The 20,091-nt window shown below is 37.2% G+C and overlaps 1 protein-coding gene across 1 annotated transcript in view; it reads left to right on the plus strand.

Annotated features, from left to right (window-relative positions):
* The window catches only part of WDFY3 (WD repeat and FYVE domain containing 3), a 277,948-nt gene that overhangs the window by 102,357 nt on the left and 155,500 nt on the right, over positions 1–20,091 (plus strand). The window contains 3 exon segments of the mRNA XM_043572269.1: positions 1,416–1,539; positions 13,505–13,614; positions 17,756–17,917. Coding sequence (XP_043428204.1) covers positions 1,416–1,539; positions 13,505–13,614; positions 17,756–17,917 — 396 coding nt within the window.

Consider the following 20,091-nt stretch of genomic DNA (forward strand, 5'->3'; position numbering starts at 1 on the left):
GATACTTTGTTAAATATACATTTTTCTTACCTAAGAGCATTGTGAACTATGTTATTGAGTAGATTTTCTTTTTTGTATATTTGAACCAAAATTTATGACCAAAACATGGCAAGTATAGAGGTCTTTTGGTCCTAGATTTTTAGTCTCTCTTTTCTCATCCATTTCCTAGGCTTGGCTTTATTTTCTTGTTTTCTTTCTTTCATTTTTAATTTTTAAGTGTTTTATTTATTTTTGAGATAGAGGAGGGGGAGAGGGAGAGACTGAGAGGGAGACACAGAATCTGAAGCAGACTCCAGGCTCTGAGCTGTCCACACAGAGCCCAGTGTAGGGCTTGAACTCCTGAACCATGAGATCATGACCTGGCCGAAGTCGGATGCTTAACCGACTGGGCCACCCAGGCGCCCCTCTTTCTTACTTTTAGTTTATGTTCTTATGTTATAGTTTGTGTGTCCTTCAATGCTACTTAAATGTTCTCTGGAATTTGTTGTGTGTGGAGGTGGGGGGACAGCATAATGAACATACATATTTAGGGAACATCCCTGTAAATTAAGGCAAGGTAAAATACAAAGATGAATAAGATATGTTCCCTCCCTTTGTAGTGACATTTGACCAGATAAGAATAAAAAATACTGTGATTAATATTATAATGGAGAGCTATTATAATAGTTTTAGAAGACAGGATTTTCTTTTAGCTATAAAGAACATTTTTTAAAACAATATTTCAGGATACATCCAGTTATATCGCCATTATAATACCATTTCTTTTCCTATTATCGTCGATCCAGGTCTCATTTTCTTGTTCTTTTTGCTGAACCCACACTGGTTTATCTTTAAGAATTATTTATTCCAAAGTTCATGTATTTCATTAAGTGAAATCATGACCTTATTATTCATTTTCTTTATTCTAGTCTTTTTCCTAACCATCTTCTTTTGGGAATTGTTGTGGTTAGAATTTAGAAATTCTGAGCTATATATAACATGAGTTTAGTGAATTCTGTATTCAGCTTAGGATTTAGCCGTAGATAAATCCCTGCTTTCCACCATCTGATATATGCTAGGTACCCCATCAAAGAACCTTGCCATTTTTCTCTAAATTCTTAATTTAGATCTCCCCAGAGAAACATTATGCTTTCTCAAGTTTATCAGTAAGATTGTTTCACATTTTATAGATAACTACTTTTGGCTTTTTAAGATTTCATTTATTTAATTATTCAGTAGATTACATAATATATACTAAGAAATGTGGCTAGGTGTAATTTATTGAAAGAGCTGTATTTTAAACATATTATTCAAAGTAGCTGTGTAAGAATACTTTTTTGACTTGATTTTTCAAGTCATTCCCCACTTAGAAATGCACAGAATGAAAGACAAAAGTTTATAATGCTTCAGTAAAATTGTTATTTTTTTCATCCCAGGTTTTTGGAAATGCTCCGCCAAATACGATGACAGAAAAATTTTCTGACCTTCTGCAGTTCACAACCCAAGTCTCACGACTGATGGTGACAGAAATTCGAAGGAGAGCATCAAACAAATCCACAGGTATTTTTACTGAAACCAGCAAAAACTATTTGAATGGGCAGTTTGGTAAAAAAAGTGCTATTAAAATTAAACAGAAAATTGACCCAGTTTTATCCATGTGAGTTTCCTTCCCCACCCCATGTGGAATTTAATCCCCTGTCCCTGTTCCCATTCTCATAGTCACTGCTTTGATTGGTTCAACATATCCCAAGTGGAGCATTTGTACTCAAGGCCATTGTCCTTGGACCTACCACCCCCGTTCCCCCAACAATACTGTTTCCTTCTGAACAAAATCCAAATTCCTACGGTGACATTCAAGGCAAACCCAGGATCTGGCCATATGTATTTTTTTTTTTGTCTGCCTTTTTTATTTCTTGTTTTCTTTTCTATATATCAGCCAAACTGAGCTGCTTATAGTCCCAAACATATCTGTGTTCTTACTTTTATCCTTTTCTTATGATGCTTCACCCAGAAGTGAGAATTATCCCCCATCCCAGTATGTCTACATCCTTGAAGTTTGGATTAAATCATACTTCTCTGATGGAATGTCTTTGACTCCCTTAATCAAAGAAGAAACTTTCTGTTCGGAGCTACTCTTGGTTTCTCAACACCACGAGTGTTTGTGTGTGTGTCTTTATCTTCCTAGTAGACCATAAACTGTTTTGGGCCTTTATAACCTGTGATCTACACATACAGTAAACTTTCTTATGAATGCTGCCTGAATAAGTATTCTTATTCATGATTAGGTAATTTCAAACTTCAGAGAGTCACATCCCTTTATTCATGATTAAAATACACTTTCTTTTTTTTATTTTTTATTTTTATTTTTTTTATTTTTTATTAAAATTTTTTTTTTTTCAACGTTTATTTATTTTTGGGACAGAGAGAGACAGAGCATGAACGGGGGAGGGGCAGAGAGAGAGGGAGACACAGAATCAGAAACAGGCTCCAGGCTCTGAGCCATCAGCCCAGAGCCCGACGCGGGGCTCGAACTCACGGACCGCAAGATCATGACCTGGCTGAAGTCGGACGCTTAACCGGCTGAAGTCGGACGCGTCGCCCCAAAATACACTTTCTTGATGTTATTTACCATTAGTCATTTTTTAAATTAGCAATATGTGCGACCGATTTTTATCTTGATTTTTGTTTGTCAAGAATATTTTATTTTGTTATTTTGGTTTTGTAATGGTTGAGTGATAGCTTTCTTATTAAAGCATTATATTAGACTGATAAATTAATTTAAATTCTGTTTATAATGTCCCCTTGAACAATCATTTATCTTTTCAGCCATCAAATTATTATTTTTCCAACAGTAACAGTAATGTTTCTGTTATATAATCTTTTTTTTTTAAGTTTATTTATTTGAGAGAGACTGAGAGTGTGCGTGCAGGGGAGGGACAGAGAGAAAGAGGGAGAGAAAGAGAATCCCAAGCAGGTTCTGTGTGGTCAGCGCAGAGCCCGACATGAGCCTCTAACCCATGAAACTATGAGGTCATGACCTAGAAATCGAGAGTCAAATGCTCAACCAACTGAGCCACCCAGGCACCCCTTTAATCTTATTTTTTAATTTATTTTTATTAAAATTATATAGGCACATAGATTTTGTTTTTTTTTTAAGTTTATTTATTTTTGGAAGAGGGAGGGAGAGAGAGCACGAGTGGGGGAGGAGCAGAGAGAGAGGGAAAGAGAATCCTAAGTGGGCTCCTTGTGGATAGTGAGAAGCCTAATACAGGCCTCGATCTCATGAACTGTGAGATCATGACCTATCCGAAATGAAGTCGGAGGGTTAACCCACTGAGCCACGCAGGCCCCCCCAGACACATAGTTTTAAGGGTCAGATAGTTAAAACGTTTACTGAAAACAGGATCTCCCTTCCACTGTCCTTGTTCAACTCCATTTCTCAGTCACTTTTCAGCTCTTTTAATTTTTTTTTGACATTTACCTGTTGTGTCTCTAAATAATGTACATTTACAGTATGAGCCCTTGTTTTTTCACATTTAGATACCATCTTGATTTCCCACAAAAGAAAATGAGGCTTTCACTCTCTTTTTTTTTTTTTTATTAAAATTTTTTTTTAACGTTTATTTATTTTTGAGACAGAGAGAGACAGAGATGAACGGGGGAGGGTCAGAGAGAGGGAGACACAGAATCTGAAACAGGCTTCAGGCTCTGAGCTGTCAGCACAGAGCCCGACGCGGGACTCGAACTCACGGACCGCGAGATCGTGACCTGGCTGAAGTCGGACGCTTAACCGACTGCGCCACCCAGGCGCCCCTAGGCTTTCACTCTCTTAAGCTCACTACCACTACCTGTACCTACCTGCTTCCTAAACCCACCCCTCCAATATTGTTCTGTCATCAATATTATCTTGTATAGACTGAAAACACTATTTTAAGATGAGCCGTATGGTACGCTGTGGTTTCTTTTCTTAAAAACTTCCCTCCCATCTCCATCTAAGTTAATAATTGCCTTTCTTTTTTTTTTTTTTGTTAGTTTTCTGAATTTTCATCACACATGTATCCCCTATTTCTAAATGTTTTTCTACATCTCCCCTCAATATGATTGAAAGCATCAGGTAATCTGTCAGTTTCGTCTTTTTTGCAAATAGCTCTTCCAGAACTTTCTGGCTTGCTTTAACCCATGGTAGTTTCTCTCTAGGCCAGCCTCATAGCTGCCCTTCACACGTTTCCACTCACATCATCTGGGATGCTTTTCTACTTCTTTGGGATGGAGCCTCTGTTTCCTGAATCTCCTGGCATCTTTTTTTTCTCAAACTAACTTTCTCATTTTTAACAAAAATTGTCTTAACAAAAATTTGCCTTAATAAAGGCATCTTTCCCAGCAGCTCCCTAAGAAAAGTGCAGGGGAGTTATCTTTGGTTTGGGGTTTTATGTGTGTATATGTGTTTGTTTTTGTTTTGTTTTGTTTTTTAGAGTTCCCGTGAGTGAAAAAATTTTTTGACTATTCCTGTGTAAGATGCTTTCCTTTGTCTTTACCGAGAAAGGTGATGTCTTTAGACTGACAACCTTTCAGGTTACTAGGGCTTAGAACAACACATCACATAGCTTTATTGCTGAAAGGGGAAATTTATAAAACCAGGGGTCAGCAAGAGAAAAGAAGGAGCAAGTCTACCACCTGCATTATGTCACAGAATAGTGCGTGGGAGGGGCACCTGGGTGGCTCAGTTGGTTGAGCATCCAACTTCGGTTCAGGTCATGATCTCACACCCCGCGTCAGGCTCTGTGCTGACAGCTCAGAGCCTGGAGCCTGCTTCGGATTCTGTGTCTCCCTCTCTCTCTGCCCCTCCTCTGCTCATGCTCTGTCTCTCTCTCTCAAAATAAACAAACATTAAAAAAAAAAAAGTGCTTGGAAGATCCCTGGTGGCCCTGGATTTCTAAAGTACAAGCACAAATGCAATCTTATTAGTGAAGAAATACACAAACTGCTTATGATTTAGGCTGTTTGAGTACTGGATTTGAATATCTGTTAGATGTGTATAGCAGTTGTTTGCAGATGCTAGCTGATTAGCCCCAGGAGACTTTGGGGCCCAGGGGAAGTTATAGGCCTTCCTCCAAGAGAGCGGAAGCTACCAGTGTCATGGGAAGTTGAGTTAGGTCTAGCAACTCCCTTGGGGACATAGGAGGGGATGTCTTAGCTGGATCTTTCTTCAGGCAGCCCGAGGTGAACTCTCAGGGTCATTTTGCAAAATCTTGCAGCTTGCATTACATTTATCGTGTCCCCCTTTCAGTGGGTATCAGATTCTAGGTTGGAAATCATTTTATGTTCAGAATTTAAAAATAATTTCTCCTTCATATTCTAGACTCCTACGCTGCTATTGAGAAATCTGAAGCTAACTGGATTCTTGATTCTTTCTGTGACCTGCTTTTACATATATGTGTGTGTGTGTGTGTGTGTGTGTGTGTGTGTGTGTGTGTGTGTATATGTGTACACACACACATATATATACATATATATATGTGTGTATATATATATATATATATATATATATATATATATATATATAAAAGCTCATTTAGGATCCTTTCTTTGGCCCTCCTATTCTAAAATGTCATGATGACATGCCTTGGAGCAGATATTCTTATACATTATGCTGAGTACTCATTGGACTTTGCAGCCTGGGAATTCATATCCTTTAATTTTGGGAAAGTTTCATGAATTGTTTGTGTAATAATATCCTCCACTCAGTTTTCTTTTTTAGTCAGATGTACCCCTAAGACTGTCCTTCTCATTTTATTTTCTTTTATTTATATTTTTGGTTTTTGACTCTGCTTGCTAAGAAAGTTCCATCCATCCCTTCTATGGAGGTTTTTGGTGTGTGTGTGACATTATAATTTTAATTCCTAAGAGTTTCTTTTTATATTGATGGCTATTCTTTCATATATTCTCTTTTTAGTTCTGTTTCTTTCAGGTTGCCTTTTTTGTTAATTTGCTTTTGTCTGTCTTTTAGGTTAGAGAACTTCCTGGGCCATCTGCTCCTGTGTAAGAATGGAGCCATAGAAAGCTGCTGGGTAGCTCTGCAGTTGTGGGTGGGGCTTGAAACTGTGGGCCAGTGTGATCTTGCTAGGTTGTTCTCTTGCCTTTCTCCCCCGAGCTAGGCAGAGTCCCCAGTGAGGAATGTCCAGTTTGTACTTGGAAGATACATGTCTGCCTCTCGGCATTCTAGAAGCCAAGTAGGGGAAAGGTCTGAGGACCCTCAGCATTCAGTGTGTAAGCTTCTATTTGATCTCTCTGATCCTGCAGCTGTGCCTGGTGTGGTGGCCTCACCCCTGCTCCAGCCCTCAACACTCTCCCTCACTCTTTCTAGTGAACAAACCTCTAGTCTGGTGCCCACATAGTAGGATCTGGGGGTCTCACTGGTCTTTAACAAACTTTCACAAGCCTTCTATGTACACTCCCATGTTTACCTCTGCTTCCAAAGCTACCTGGTGTCACCAGTTCCTGAGTCTCTTGGGGCTCTGTTGTAGTTTAGTTGCTTTTCCATTTTCCCTGCACTTGCTTTAAGATTCTAGAGTTTGCTAAGTCAGTTACCACTAACCCCTCTGCTATTTTAGCATCCAAAATGTTGGTTTCCTCTTTCTTATTGTCTTTGTCCTTATGGGTTTAGGCTTTTTGAAAAATCCTTTTATAACCATTTTAGTGGGTGTATTAATCTGCTCAAGCTGCCATAACAAAGCACCATAGACCAGTGACTTAAATAACAGAAATATTCCTTCACAGTTCTGGGGACTGAAAGTCTAAGATCAGAGTGCCAGCATGATTGGTTTCTGGTGAGATCTCTCTTCCTGACTGCAAATGGCACCTTCTCAATGTGGCCTCACCTGGAGAAAGAGAGCTCTGGTGTGTCTTCTTATAAGGGCATTAACCTCATCAAGAGAACTCTACTGTCATGACTGCGTCTGACCCTAGTTCTCTCCCAAAGGCTCCGTCTCTGATACCAGCATATTCGGAGTTAGTGCTTCAACACAGGAATTTGGAGCAGAAGGGAGCACAATTCAGTCCACAGCAGTGGGGCTTTGGGAGAGAGCAGAGATAAATGCAGGTGCACAACCTTCCATCTTTAACTGGAGCCCGTTGTGGGGTCTTTGGAGCAACAGCCATTAAAATATTTTTAGATTGAGAGACTAAATCTCTTATTCAGACATAGTGGATTGTATTAATTGCTGTGTAGATTTTAAAGTGAGATAATTTTAATTATACTTGCAGTCTTGGAAGCAGGTCCAGTCAAAGGTAGTAAGATAGCTTAAGGTCACCTCCCACCCCTGTCTTCTCCCTTCTCCACCCACAGTGGGACTGCATCCTTTTTATCTTTCCTGATTTCAGTTGTTCCTGTAGAAGTGAGAAGTTGGTCTTAAATATAAGATTTGTGTGTTCTATGCATTCTTAGCTATTTTAAACAGGTAACATGAAGGGAAATTGTTCTGTTCTGTACTGACTCTTGTCATTGCATTTTCTTACTTGAGTAATATCCCTAGATTAGAATAAAATATTCCCCAAATTGTAACTATGGTCGCTTTTCTGTTGCTGTCTTTTTAAATACCTAATCTGCATGTTTATAGAAAAGCGCTTTTCTGCACTGGAGATTTCTTTTCCTAAATCCTGTAATGATTCAGTGTATTCAACATAATGAAAAGTATCTTAAATGGAGTACAAGGTGTATCATTGTTAAATATAGTAATAGTTACACAAGGTGTTTTTAAACTTTTTATTTTGAAATAATTATAGACTTACAGGAAGTTGCAAACATAGCAGGTAGAGCCTTCTGCGCTCCTCCTCCATTGATGACTTCTTATTTTCCAGATATTTTTAAGATCTATTTTTCCAGATCATGTAATTCCATATAATTTTTAGTTTTAAACTTTTGAAATTTATTAACTTCAGAATCCACTGCAGTGAGATTCAATTCAATTTTTGTAGATTTTACTTCCACAAAAGAAACCTTTCCTGATCACCCTATCCCAGATCCTTTATCCTCTCCCCATACCAGCATTTATTCAGTCATCTTAAGTACTTCCTCTAGAAGTTTGTCGTCTGAAAGTAACTTGTTTATTTATTTAATTTTATTGTCTCTTGTGTTCAGCCCTGTATCACCTAGAAGACTCCTTGTTACAGATGAGATGCTCAATAATTTTTTACTGATTTTTGATATAGGATTTCTATTTGGTTATTTACTTTTTTAAATGCATTGAGAATTGGAGTAGTGTTAGAAAAGCCAGACTTAACTGATGTGTAAGAGAGAAAAGCATTGTTTTGGAGTATCTCCTTCTTCAGTCTTAAAGAACCCTGGCTGTGGGAATTCTTGTTCTTTTATTTATAGTCTTGAGTGTTGGAAGTTTCTTTCAGTCAGTGTCATTATCAAAAATGGGGATTTCATGGAGATGTTTTTGATCTTTTGATTTTTTCTAGAAAAAAAAATCACATTTTTAAGATCTAGGTACATTCTGAATCATCTTAACTTTTATATATCCCATTCTTATTTTCTGATTGATTTTTATTGCAGTAAAAAAACATATGAGATCTACCCTCCTAACAAATTTTTAAGTGCATAACACAGTCTGCTTTAAGCACAATGTTGTACAGGAGCTCTCTTGAACTTTTTTATCTTATATAACTATAACTTTATACTCCCTGAACAGTAATTCCCCATCTCCTCCTTCTCCCAGCCCTTGGCATCTTTCTATTTTTTGTGTCAATAAGTTTGGCTACTTTTGATACCTTACATAACCTTTTATTTCAAGACAGTTATCATTGAAAGTAATTTTGCAATAATTTATATGCACATAATTTTTCTCCAAAAAAAAAAAAAAAAGACAGGTAAAATGAGCCCTCTGTTATTCATTTGAAAGTTGTCTGTATTTGTTGTGCATCATGGCAAGATTATTTTTTTTAAGACTCCTCTGAATTTGGTGTGAAATACTTTTTATTTTATTTGTTACCTAATTACCACTCATGTAGCAAGTCGTTTTATCAGATCACTTTGAACATGGATTGCAGGTATGTCAGTAGGAAGATATGCTAATCTGCAATTTCTATTGTTTGAATCTGTCCATCAGAAGTTAGTAAAAATGGAAATATGCAAAATGGATGCACAGACTGATGTGTAAATCATTAGGGCATCTTGACAGTTCTAGTTTTCTGTCTCCCATAATGTAATTCTCTCTTGGTTGTTGCCTCCATGTGGCTTTTGTTAAAAATATGTAGTGACTTTCAACTAATTTGAGAAAATTTATAATTTTGTGGCCATATCAGGTACAGTGTATAGCCTAAGATTTTTTTAATTTATTTTACTTTTTTTTGAGGGAGAGAGAAAGTGTGTGTGTGGGGGGGAAGGGCAGAGGGAGGGGGAGAGAGAATCTTAAGCAGGCCCCATGCTCCATGCTCAGTGCAAGCCTAACCCAGGACTAGATCCCACAACCCTGGGATCATGATCTGAGCCAAAATCAGGAGACAGATGCTCAACTGACTGAGCCACTCAGGCACCCCTAAAGATTTTTCCTATTGTAGTTATTTGTTAAGTTCAGCTATGCAATCTGCTTAGGTCTAAGGGCACTTGGTCACTTTAAGTCACTGAAGCAAAAAATCTCCACCCATCTAAAAATAGTATTTTCAGGTTATTTTTAATGACATTGCTGCATGATAGCTGCCGCTGTTAAATACAGTGGTGTGATCTCCTTTGGGCAGCGTCCTGGTGATGGGAGAAGCTGGTTAATGCTGGCCACAATTGGTGTCTTATACAGCATCTTGTGGCGGGATTAGTATACTGTAGTAAATCCCCAAGTAGACAACCCGGCCTCTTTTTTTAAACAGAAAAACAGTGTGTCCCGCTGTCCTCCAAGGATTTCACAGCCACAACACCCTCAGGTAATTTCATTCCCAGGTGTGATTATGTATCATCAAATGAAAAAAAAAAAAAGCATGGAAGCTATCTATGAGTTCTAATACTGTTTTTCTGACTAACTTTTGGAAGTTTTTTGGGGATGGGAAGGAGTTTATAGGGCTTGGTTTCTTCATTAATGAAAAAAATGTAATAATACTGTTAACATGTCTCACATTATCATCCTGTTGCATAAGTTTGAAAATGTGCTTTAAATGCAAAAGAAAAATTGAATCGCGCTTACTGTTAACAAGTTTTGCATTCTGATTGTTCTGAATATTGTCTGACTGAAACCACTTATATTCTCTATTTAAATTTCTTTTAAAATTGTCTACCTTCTAGTCTTAATCTAATAATGAGCTCTACTAACTCCATTTCTGTATTTTTCAGTTAACTATATGTATTGAAATGCAGTGTGAAAGCTAAAGCTTGAATCAAATGATTGGCAACTCTCAAGATGGGTTAATATGTTCCTTTCATTAACTCTTATAACCTTAAATCATTTAAATTTGTATTTGTTAAATATTAGCAAAATTAAAAGATCCTAATGCAGTATCTTTTTTTTTTTTTACTAGAACTGTTTTTCTTTCAAAGTTTTAAGAAACTCTATAATTTATGTAGGTTTAGTTTAAAATTACTTTCTAGTATATATAATTTTTTAAAGATAGCACTTGATGTTAAATACTTTCTCAATGAGCTTCTTGACTCATTTAAATACAAAGTAGGAGATCCCATTAAAGTGTTTTGAATGGCAACATACTGAAATAAGTAGGTGAGAGTAAAATTGTTCTTATGAATACATTTGTTATGTAAAGATCTTTTGTCATTGAGATCTTCTCCACATTCCTCTCAAAAAAGAGTAGTTGTTATTATTAAGTTGGTAAAGTTGTTAGATACTATTAATAATTACACTATCTTGATCTTTTTCACTTATTTAATCAGCTCAGCAATCCATTGAACATTGAGGGTTTTTTTAAAAATCTATTATTTGTCCTTTCTTATCTTGAGGGATACCTTATTTGTTGTCAACCGAAAGAAGAGAAACCACAAATGCCCACTATTACTCAAATAGAACTGTTGCAAGCCAAGAGTACATTTTTGGTATTTCGGTTCTTAAAATAAGTATTAGCATTCATTGTTTATAACTGACAACTTATTGAATAGCAGAAAATACATCTTTGTCCAATTTTCTTTTAGCATTAATAGTGTTACGTTAAAAAACATGGGTGGTATTCAGATTCACCCAAAACGTGCCTTATCTATAGCTCACTAGCTTTTGTACCAGGAAGGTAATTTTGTCTCTTGAAGTCACTTTAGTTCTCCACCATCCGTTTTCTTTTTGCCTTCTGTCAGAAGCATAGGTGGTATTGACCAGTTCCAGTTTTGTTGTTGTTGTTGTTGTTATTGTTGTTGTTATGAAATAGAATTTTGTTACATTGATTTCACTGTGGAATAATCCATTTGAAGACTGCAAGTAGATTTTTAGTATGTTGAGTTAAAAAATTGGAAATGCACAGTTTGACACCAGAGGTGCCATGGAAATGAAAGCATAGCATGTCAGCCTTTGACAGTTTTACTCACTAGAAAGGAGTCGTCTTCCTTACAGGAGCGTTTAATTCCTAGCAAGGAAGAAGGGCTTATGTTACATAACAAATTGGTCCATTACAGGTTTGCAAGAAAAATTTGCAGATCAATTTTTAACAGTGATCTCAAACCACAGTTGCCAAAGAATGTTTCTCAGTGGTATTCTTTTATTTGTTTTGCTCCATCTCCAATGAGAGCTTCCCAGTTTAACCAGCCTTAAGCATTGCTTTCTTCATATTATTACTCCCCTTTTCAGAACGTCCAGGAATCTCTCTTATCCATAGTAATTCAGGCACTCTTGATGTTCCTAACAAGTTGAGACCGTCCTTCTTTGATCTCCCTGGGTTGATTTATTCACTCGTTTAACAGATGTGGATTGAGCACCCACTTAGTGCCAGTGACGTGCCTTACACTAGGGTCTGGCAGTGAGTGAGGTGGACCAGGAGTCTGCTCCCATGGTGTTTATTTTCTAGAGAGGGAGGAGAGGCTACAAATCAGTGAAAATGTGAATACAATAATTTCAACACTTTTAAGATATTGAAATATTAGAAATAAGCCAGGCTTCTGTTGGCTTCCATTTTTCAGTAATTTTTTTTTATCGCTGTCTTTATCTCTTATAGGCTAGACAGCTTGGATTTGAGAAGTTCTGTCACTGACTAGCTGTGTGGCTCTAGGCAAATTACTCATCCTCCCCATTTCTCAATTTGTATTGTTATAAGGGGTATAATACTAGAAAATAACTCATAAGGTTCTTGTAAAGATTAAATAAGTTAAATCTTCAAATACTTAAAACAGTGTTTGTTATACAGTTAAGACTTAGTAAAAATAAGCTATTTAAAAATTTTTTCCTATTAAAATATTCTTTCAAATGGAAGTATATAAAGATAAAATATGCCCAGCCCAGCATTGTATGTAAGTCTTGTATTCACTCAATTATTTGATGACATACTTTTATCTTGATTGTCTTAAATGGAAGAAAAAATACCTGTAAGGCAACCTAAATTCTGTTTATTCTGCATTTTTATGATGTGTGTTAAGTGTACATTAGCAACTTACCAGGTTGGTTTTGGTAAGTGAACAGATTGCACACCTTTTCTGACAACTTTAATTCATCCCATATATTGATAGAAAAATTGATGGACTCTGTGCTGATGAAATGAAGTGCACAGTTTAAGGATTTGTCCATTTATCCTTACCTCTAAAGGCGTAATCAACTGAATTTACGTTGACAGATTCTTCCAACAGTGCAGTTCTGTGACCGACACTCACCGTTCCTACTGTCAGCTGCTGCTCAGGTCACCCCTTGTGTGTATCCCTGGGGCAGCCTCCTGATTTATTCCCTGTCCACCAGAGTCTCTGCCCTTCCAGTCTGTCTTATACTCACTAGTGAAGAGTCTTAGAGTAATCCTTTTATCATCTACTTTGCTCAGGAAACTACATTTACTTTCTCTTGCCCAGAGAGTCAAATAACAGCCTTTAGATTACTTTCCTTCATAATTTGACTTTAATTTTCTACCACTACTGTTGATAGTAGACTCTAATTCTCAAAATGCTCTTGTAGAATAATTACCCAGTGTTATTAGAGTTCTTTGTCTTGATCTTACATATTAGGCTCAGTCTTCTATTTACACTTTTGTTTTAATTCTGTGCTTTTAATCTCTCTGTTCCCTGCTTTCCCTCCCACTTCCTAGACAAACATATCCTTGTTTGCCAGGTACGTTTAGCTCAAATTTTACCTTTCTCATGACTCTTTTCGACTAGCTCATGATGTAACTGTCCCTATAATATAGAGGTTGATTTCTGTGTTTCTGTATTAATATGATAATAATGCTGTAAGGGCCTAGATATACCATTAAAATATTGCTCTTTTTCGCATAGTTTACATAGAGCATGTAATAGTGCTGATTTAAAGCACATGCTTTGTAAATGATCATTTTTTGACAGGTTATAAGGAAGAAGTTCTTTATGTATGATTTTCCCCCACCTCATGGCTTTCCTTTGGTTTTATAGAAGCTGCAAGTCGGGCCATAGTCCAGTTCCTAGAAATCAATCAGAGTGAAGAAGCCAGTAGAGGTTGGATGCTTCTGACAACAATTAATTTGTTAGCATCCTCTGGTCAGGTAAGTTCTTTGTTTTCATGTTTGATAACTTGACTTCCTTTTTTATCCTCTTGGAATTTTGTAAAACTAAATGTATCATCATATCCAAATAAGATTTTATGGTAATCATTATATTCTTAATCCTTCTAACATATGCTTTCATGCTTCTCACAACATGTCATGAGGAGGTTTATGTTACTACAAATTTTACACCTGAGGAAATGCCTAACTTGAATGGTGTATTTCGTCTTTGTCATAACACACAGAGAGCATGATACCATTAGTACAGCATGTGGGGCACAGCAATGGACTTCTGGGACTGTAGGCCGGTAGCCTGGGAGCTCTGGCTCCATCTGGCCAAAACCAACACTTTTGTAACCCACATCAGGGAAATTGCTTTAGAAGAATCATCTGACCTTACTTCACTAATAAGGAACAAATGACATGAAAAATATTTGTAAATTCTTCTAAATTTTATGGAAAATAGGGGAATAGTGACATTTTCAGGATAATATATATTCCCTTCCCACTTGATTTATTCTGGAGATTCCTTTTATTCCCCCTCTCTAAACCACCTTTAATCATCTGCCATAATTTCTGTTGCATGTACTCAGTTACCAGCTATTTGGATACCTGACTTTTGGCCTGTGATGTTTTGGGGACGAAAGAACTTGATTCAGGGACACCTGGGTGGCTCAGTCAGCTAAGCATCCGACTCTTGATTTCAGCTCAGGTCATGACCTCACAGTTTGTGGGATGGAGCCCTGCAACAGACTTTGCGCTGATAGCGGGGAGCCTGCTTGGGATTCTCTCTCTCACTCTCTCTTTACTTCTCGACTTGTGTGCATGTGCTCTTTGTCTCTCTCTCAAAAAAAAATAATAATAATAATAACCATTAACAACAAAAAAAAAAGAAAGATGTGTTTCACCCTTCTAAAACTCAGAGTAGAATTACCTATCAAAGTTAGTACCAGTCTTTAGAATGGTTCTTGTCTAAATTATGATTCAAACAACTCACATCATTTAATAATGGAATTTACAGAGGTGGCTGTGACATGAGTCATATACCTTGGTGGGCCACAGCAGAAACGATGCATATTTCTTAGTAACCATATCCTGAAGCTAGTCATTAGCCTAAAGTAGTAGCACTTAGGCTTTTTTTCCCCTTAGAATAATGTTTCCCTTTTTTGTTTGCTGGTTTATGTTTGTTTGTTTCTTAACATCACAAAAGGAGTCAGACCAAGTTGCTCTGATGTACCTGGGACTTGCCAGATTTCGGCCCAGAAGCCCCACATCCCAGACAACTCCTAAATTCTGGGCAAATGGAGATGTTTATTTATCCTATGTCACCTTCAGATAGTCCTAAAGTGGCCAACTGTTTCCATGTATCTGTGACCATACCAAAAACCTATCAAAATATCAATTCTATTTGCTATTGATGCTAGCTATAAATGCCGCCATATTACTGTACCAAAATTTGGTTTGGTTTAAAATAGCATGTAAAATAACCATTTTTAATTGTGATATTTCTAAGTCTTATTCCTATTCTTTGTAGATGCTGTCTTTCTCAGGTGTGAACAGAAAGTGTATCCTACCAGAATATCTGACACATACTAGAAAGTCAGGAAATGTGGATTAACCTAATCACTTTTTTAAAAAACATTTTTTTAGAGAGAGAAAGAGATCGTAAGCAGGGAATGGGGTGAAGAGGGAGAGAGAGAGAATCTTAAGCAGGCTCCACACCCAGTGCAGAGTCCGACTCAGGGTTCAACCCAATGCAGGGCTCATTCCCACGACCCTGGGATCATGCATGATCTGAGCCAAAATCAAGAGTCACATGCTCAATCGACTGACCCACGTAGGTGACCCTTAACCTAATCACTTTTTTAAAAATTACAAATGTTGCCGCTTATCAGTTTGGATACCAAGTTATGCTTATACTCTGCTATAAAATGAAACTGAAAAATCATACCAATTTGCCTAATGAAAACAGAAAGCTAGTAATAATCTAACTAGAAAAAGGTATTTTAAGAGAAAATTTAGTGCTCTATATTTTGAGCTGACTTTTATGTTTATATGCCATTTTCTGTTGATAGCAGTGAGATACAGAGATGACTAAAACGTCCTGAATCAACATGTAGATGACAGAGATGGAGTGAATGACAGTTCTACAAAATGCAGTCATGGGATATATGTACTGCTATGAAAATAGAAATGTGAGAGTTATAAATTTTGTAGGTGAGGGAGGGAGGAAAGATGAGCAATTAAAGTTTCAGACATGGGCAGACATTTAAACTGAGCATCAGATGTATAGAGACATGGGGTATCTAGAAATAATCAATCATGGAACAGCAAAAGGTTTTTGAAATATTTAGAGGCAGGAAATGTTACTGGATGTTTAGAATAAGGACCAGATCATGCAAGGGATTGTTCTTTGGGTCCTCTCACCTCTCTATCACCCTGCTACTGCATTAGTTCACGCCCCATCTCTCATATGGTTTTCTGTATTAGTTTCCTGATGACCCTGGCCTTCTTGCTCTTTAGATCTAATTTAGATCTATATAACCACCAGTGAATTTTCTGATATCTGGTTCCATTACTGCTTTGTAACACTTCACTGGTTCTCCAAGGCCAGCAAAATAAAAGTCAGACCAGAGTGGGAGACCATATGATACATAGGTCCCTGGGCATATACACTTGTGGACCACTTAACCAGCTTTAACTAAGGCAGGGTATCTCAATTATGAGCCTCAATTGCTTTGTGTATAAAGTAAGCATCATACAGTAATAGAATCTACCTTATAAGGTTGATGGAAGAATAAATGAGATAATTAAAATGCTTAGCCTTATGCTTGTTTTATAATTGATACTCGTTAAAGATTAGACACTATTATTGTGGCTTTTTAGGAGTTAACAGTTTTGGACTCAGGTTCCTGAAACATAGTGTGTCGTATAGTTCAACCTTCTATATATCTTCAGGTGATCTTTACCCTCTTAATTTCTATACTTTTCCTCTTCATTCCTTGTAGTGTTGATCATTCCTTTTTCGTAGTTATTGATAACCTGTTTCTGCTAATAGACCACAGTCTTCTGAAGGGCAGGGGTGCTTTGTCGTTTCCTGCCCAGTTCCCGACATACTGCCAGACATACCCTATGCATTCAGTGAATGTTTGATTAAAAAGTTGATAAACTAAATACAGGTGACAAGGTGACACCAGCCTGTTGATCTCCAGTGTATGAAACTTTTTGTTCCAAACTGGACCATGAAAAAAAATTGGCAATTATTATAGCATACTTCTTAGGAATACTGAAATTTCACCATAAGAAGGTGGACTTTCTTCCTCTAGAAATTGTTGAAACTAATACACAGATTTTTCAGTGTTACCTGTATCCTTCAAGTGTCCTTCCAACCCCAAGAATGTTTAATAATAATAAAAGTGATAGCAAAGCAACTACTAATATATAACTTAGTGCTTAATATATCTCAGATTTGTTATATAATGCTTACATTAACTCTAAGACCTATTATTATATTTATTTTATAGGAAAGGAAACTGAGGTCCAGCAAAGTTAGTTTGCCCAAGTTTATGGTTGAATTTCTTTTTTCTAAATCCAAAAGTTCATTTGCTTTGAAACATGCTGCCTTTTAATAAAAAAATAGCAAATCTAATAAATAACAAACACATCTCAATACACACACACACACACCCACCCACACACACACATATATATGTATTTTTAGAGAGAAAGAGTGAGTGCATGTGTGTGAGTGGGAGAGGGTAGAGGAAGAGAGAGAGAATCTTAAGCAGACTCCATGCCCAGTGCCAGTCAGCAGGGATGGGTGTGATGCAGGCTCTATCTCACCATGGTGAGATCATGAGCCGGAATTAAGAGTCAGACGCTTAACCACTGAGCCACCCAGGAGCCCCATCTCAATATCTGATTAAAGCAGATTTGTCCAAATGGAAAATGAGTACTTGTCAGCATGGAGTCATTTTTTAATTTTTCAGGCATTTAAAAAGTTATTTTGATACATAATTTTCTGGCTTAAAATTTGTGAGTTAATGATTTAAATTCTGGATTAATATTTGTGAACTTACTTAGCTGTTCCAATTATGCCTGTCTGTCTCCCTATTCACTTATTTATTGGTTTGTTTTCCAGAAAACCGTGGACTGCATGACAACGATGTCAGTGCCTTCCACCCTGGTTAAATGTTTATATCTGTTTTTTGACCTTCCACATGTGCCTGAGGCAGTTGGAGGTGCACAGAATGAGCTACCTCTAGCAGAACGTCGTGGACTACTCCAGAAAGTTTTTGTACAGGTATGGAAGGTGCTGTTGGCCTGGCCATCAATACCAGTCTATTTAAAGTGAAACAGGTGCACTCCTTAAAGAGATGTTCTGCTTATTCCATTTTTTTTTAATAGTATTCCATGCTCTTTATTATTGACTTTATATCATATAATTGTCACATTTCTTGACTCTGAACATTTCTTTTGAGGATAATGGAACAAGCCATTAACAAGTTTATTTCTCTGAACAGATTCAACTATTAAGCTTTCCTTTGATACAGCAATACAATCTCTAAAATGAACTGCTAAGCAAGAGAAACTTTTATTGACTATCATATTACATTGGGGTAATATTTCTTATAAGAAATTCTGTTTGTTGATGTCTAAATATAGGATTCCTAGCCTATAAATCTCTAACTTGTAAAAGGCAGTTTATTTTAGTGACTGCTGCCACCTCCTCTGCTCCCTGCTTGTAAAATCCTTCTTTACCACTGTTGCCACTGTTCAGACTTTTAATAGCACTGGTGGCTAACCAAGGTTTAAATAGACCTTTGTTAGTTAGCCTAGAAATTTTGCCATCATTTTGATATCCTTCCTTGGGAGAAAATTTTCAAGACCAACGACATGCATTTGGAATATAGTCTGTCCATGGGACTAATATTTAAAAACTTTTTAATGTTTATGTATTTTGTGAGAGAGACACACAGAATGCGGGGGCGGGGGGGGGGGGGTTGGTGGCAGACAGAGGGAGACACAGAATCTGAAGCAGGCTCCAAGCTCCGAGCTGTCAGCATAGAGTCCAACATGGGGCTCGAACTCACAAACCATGAGATCATGACCTGAGCTGAAGTCAGACACTCAACTGACTGAGCCAGGTATTTTAAAATCACGTTTGACAGAAGAGGACAGATACTGTATCATTTTATGTGTATCCAACTTGCTCAAACTCCTAGCAAGTAGAATGCTGGTTGCCAGGAGCTGGAGAGTGGGATAACAAGAAGTTTTGTTCAGTGTGTATAGAGTTTCAGGTTTGCAAGATGAAAATGTTCTAGAGATCTATTGTACGTGTAATGAACACTACTGTTACCAAAAAGGATTAAGGTGATAGATTTTGTGTTACGTGTTTTTACCTCAGTTAACAAAAAAAACCCTACACCTGTTTGAATCCAGTTCTCTGAAATTATATAACTTAAGATGAAGATTTCTCACCTCTAAAGTAAAGATAAATGATACGTACCCAAAGGGGTTTGTGAGGATTAAATGAAATAATACACAGGGCAATGGTGCTGTGCCCAGGATGTGGTAGACATGGCCTACAAGTCCCTGTGATGGCTGCTCTTGCCACCACAGCCACCACCATCAGTGAGAGTAGCAGAGGGAGCACAGAGCAGTGGGTCTACGGTAGATAAGGTGGAGCTGGGTGCCGATGCCGAGTACATCTCATGGTACTGGGGTCTTTGCTGCAGCGCTTTGTGGACGTGTGAGCAATGAAAGGACTGCAGAGAGGAAGATTAAGGCAGTTTTAGGAAGGAAAAGACAGGATTATCAATAAAGAACTAATTCAACAAATACTTATTGAACATTGGATTTCTTAGATACTTTTTGCTAGTGGCTAGGTAGAATCCATTATCTCATATAACTTGCAAGACAGCCCATGACTTCAGAGGTTTTGTTTTTCTAAAAAATGATGAGAGCAAATGGCAGAAATAGGAGTAGACGTTAGGTTTATCTGAGTCCTGAATTAGATTGGGTGAGAAAAGCAATAGAAATGAACAAAGGAGTAAATCCCATAGGAATTGAAGCTGCTTAAGACATTGCTAATGAATACAGTGGATTAGTCTTTGCTTATTAGACTAGTAAACCCTATTTCCACAAAGCCCTTCTAAACAACTAATTAATACCTTAGACAATAAATGTAAACTGACTTTTATGTATTTAATACTAAATAAGTATAGCAAAGATTTCTTCTAAAACTTAAAAAAATGTTTTCAGTATCTGAATGCAGTGGATGTCTGCAACTAATTGTGGGATTCATTTTAGCATATTGGAACCATTGAATGTTACAGCCAAAAGGAACTTCCAAGAGAATTTAAATGAATGAAAGTCACCACTTACAGTTACAGAAACTAGGGGCGCCTGGGTGGCTCAGTCGGTTAAGTGTCTCTTTGGCTCAGGTCATGATCTCACAGTTCAAGAGACCGAGCC

The sequence above is a fragment of the Prionailurus bengalensis genome, chromosome B1, assembly GCF_016509475.1.
Source record: "Prionailurus bengalensis isolate Pbe53 chromosome B1, Fcat_Pben_1.1_paternal_pri, whole genome shotgun sequence".
NCBI lineage: Eukaryota > Metazoa > Chordata > Mammalia > Carnivora > Felidae > Prionailurus > Prionailurus bengalensis.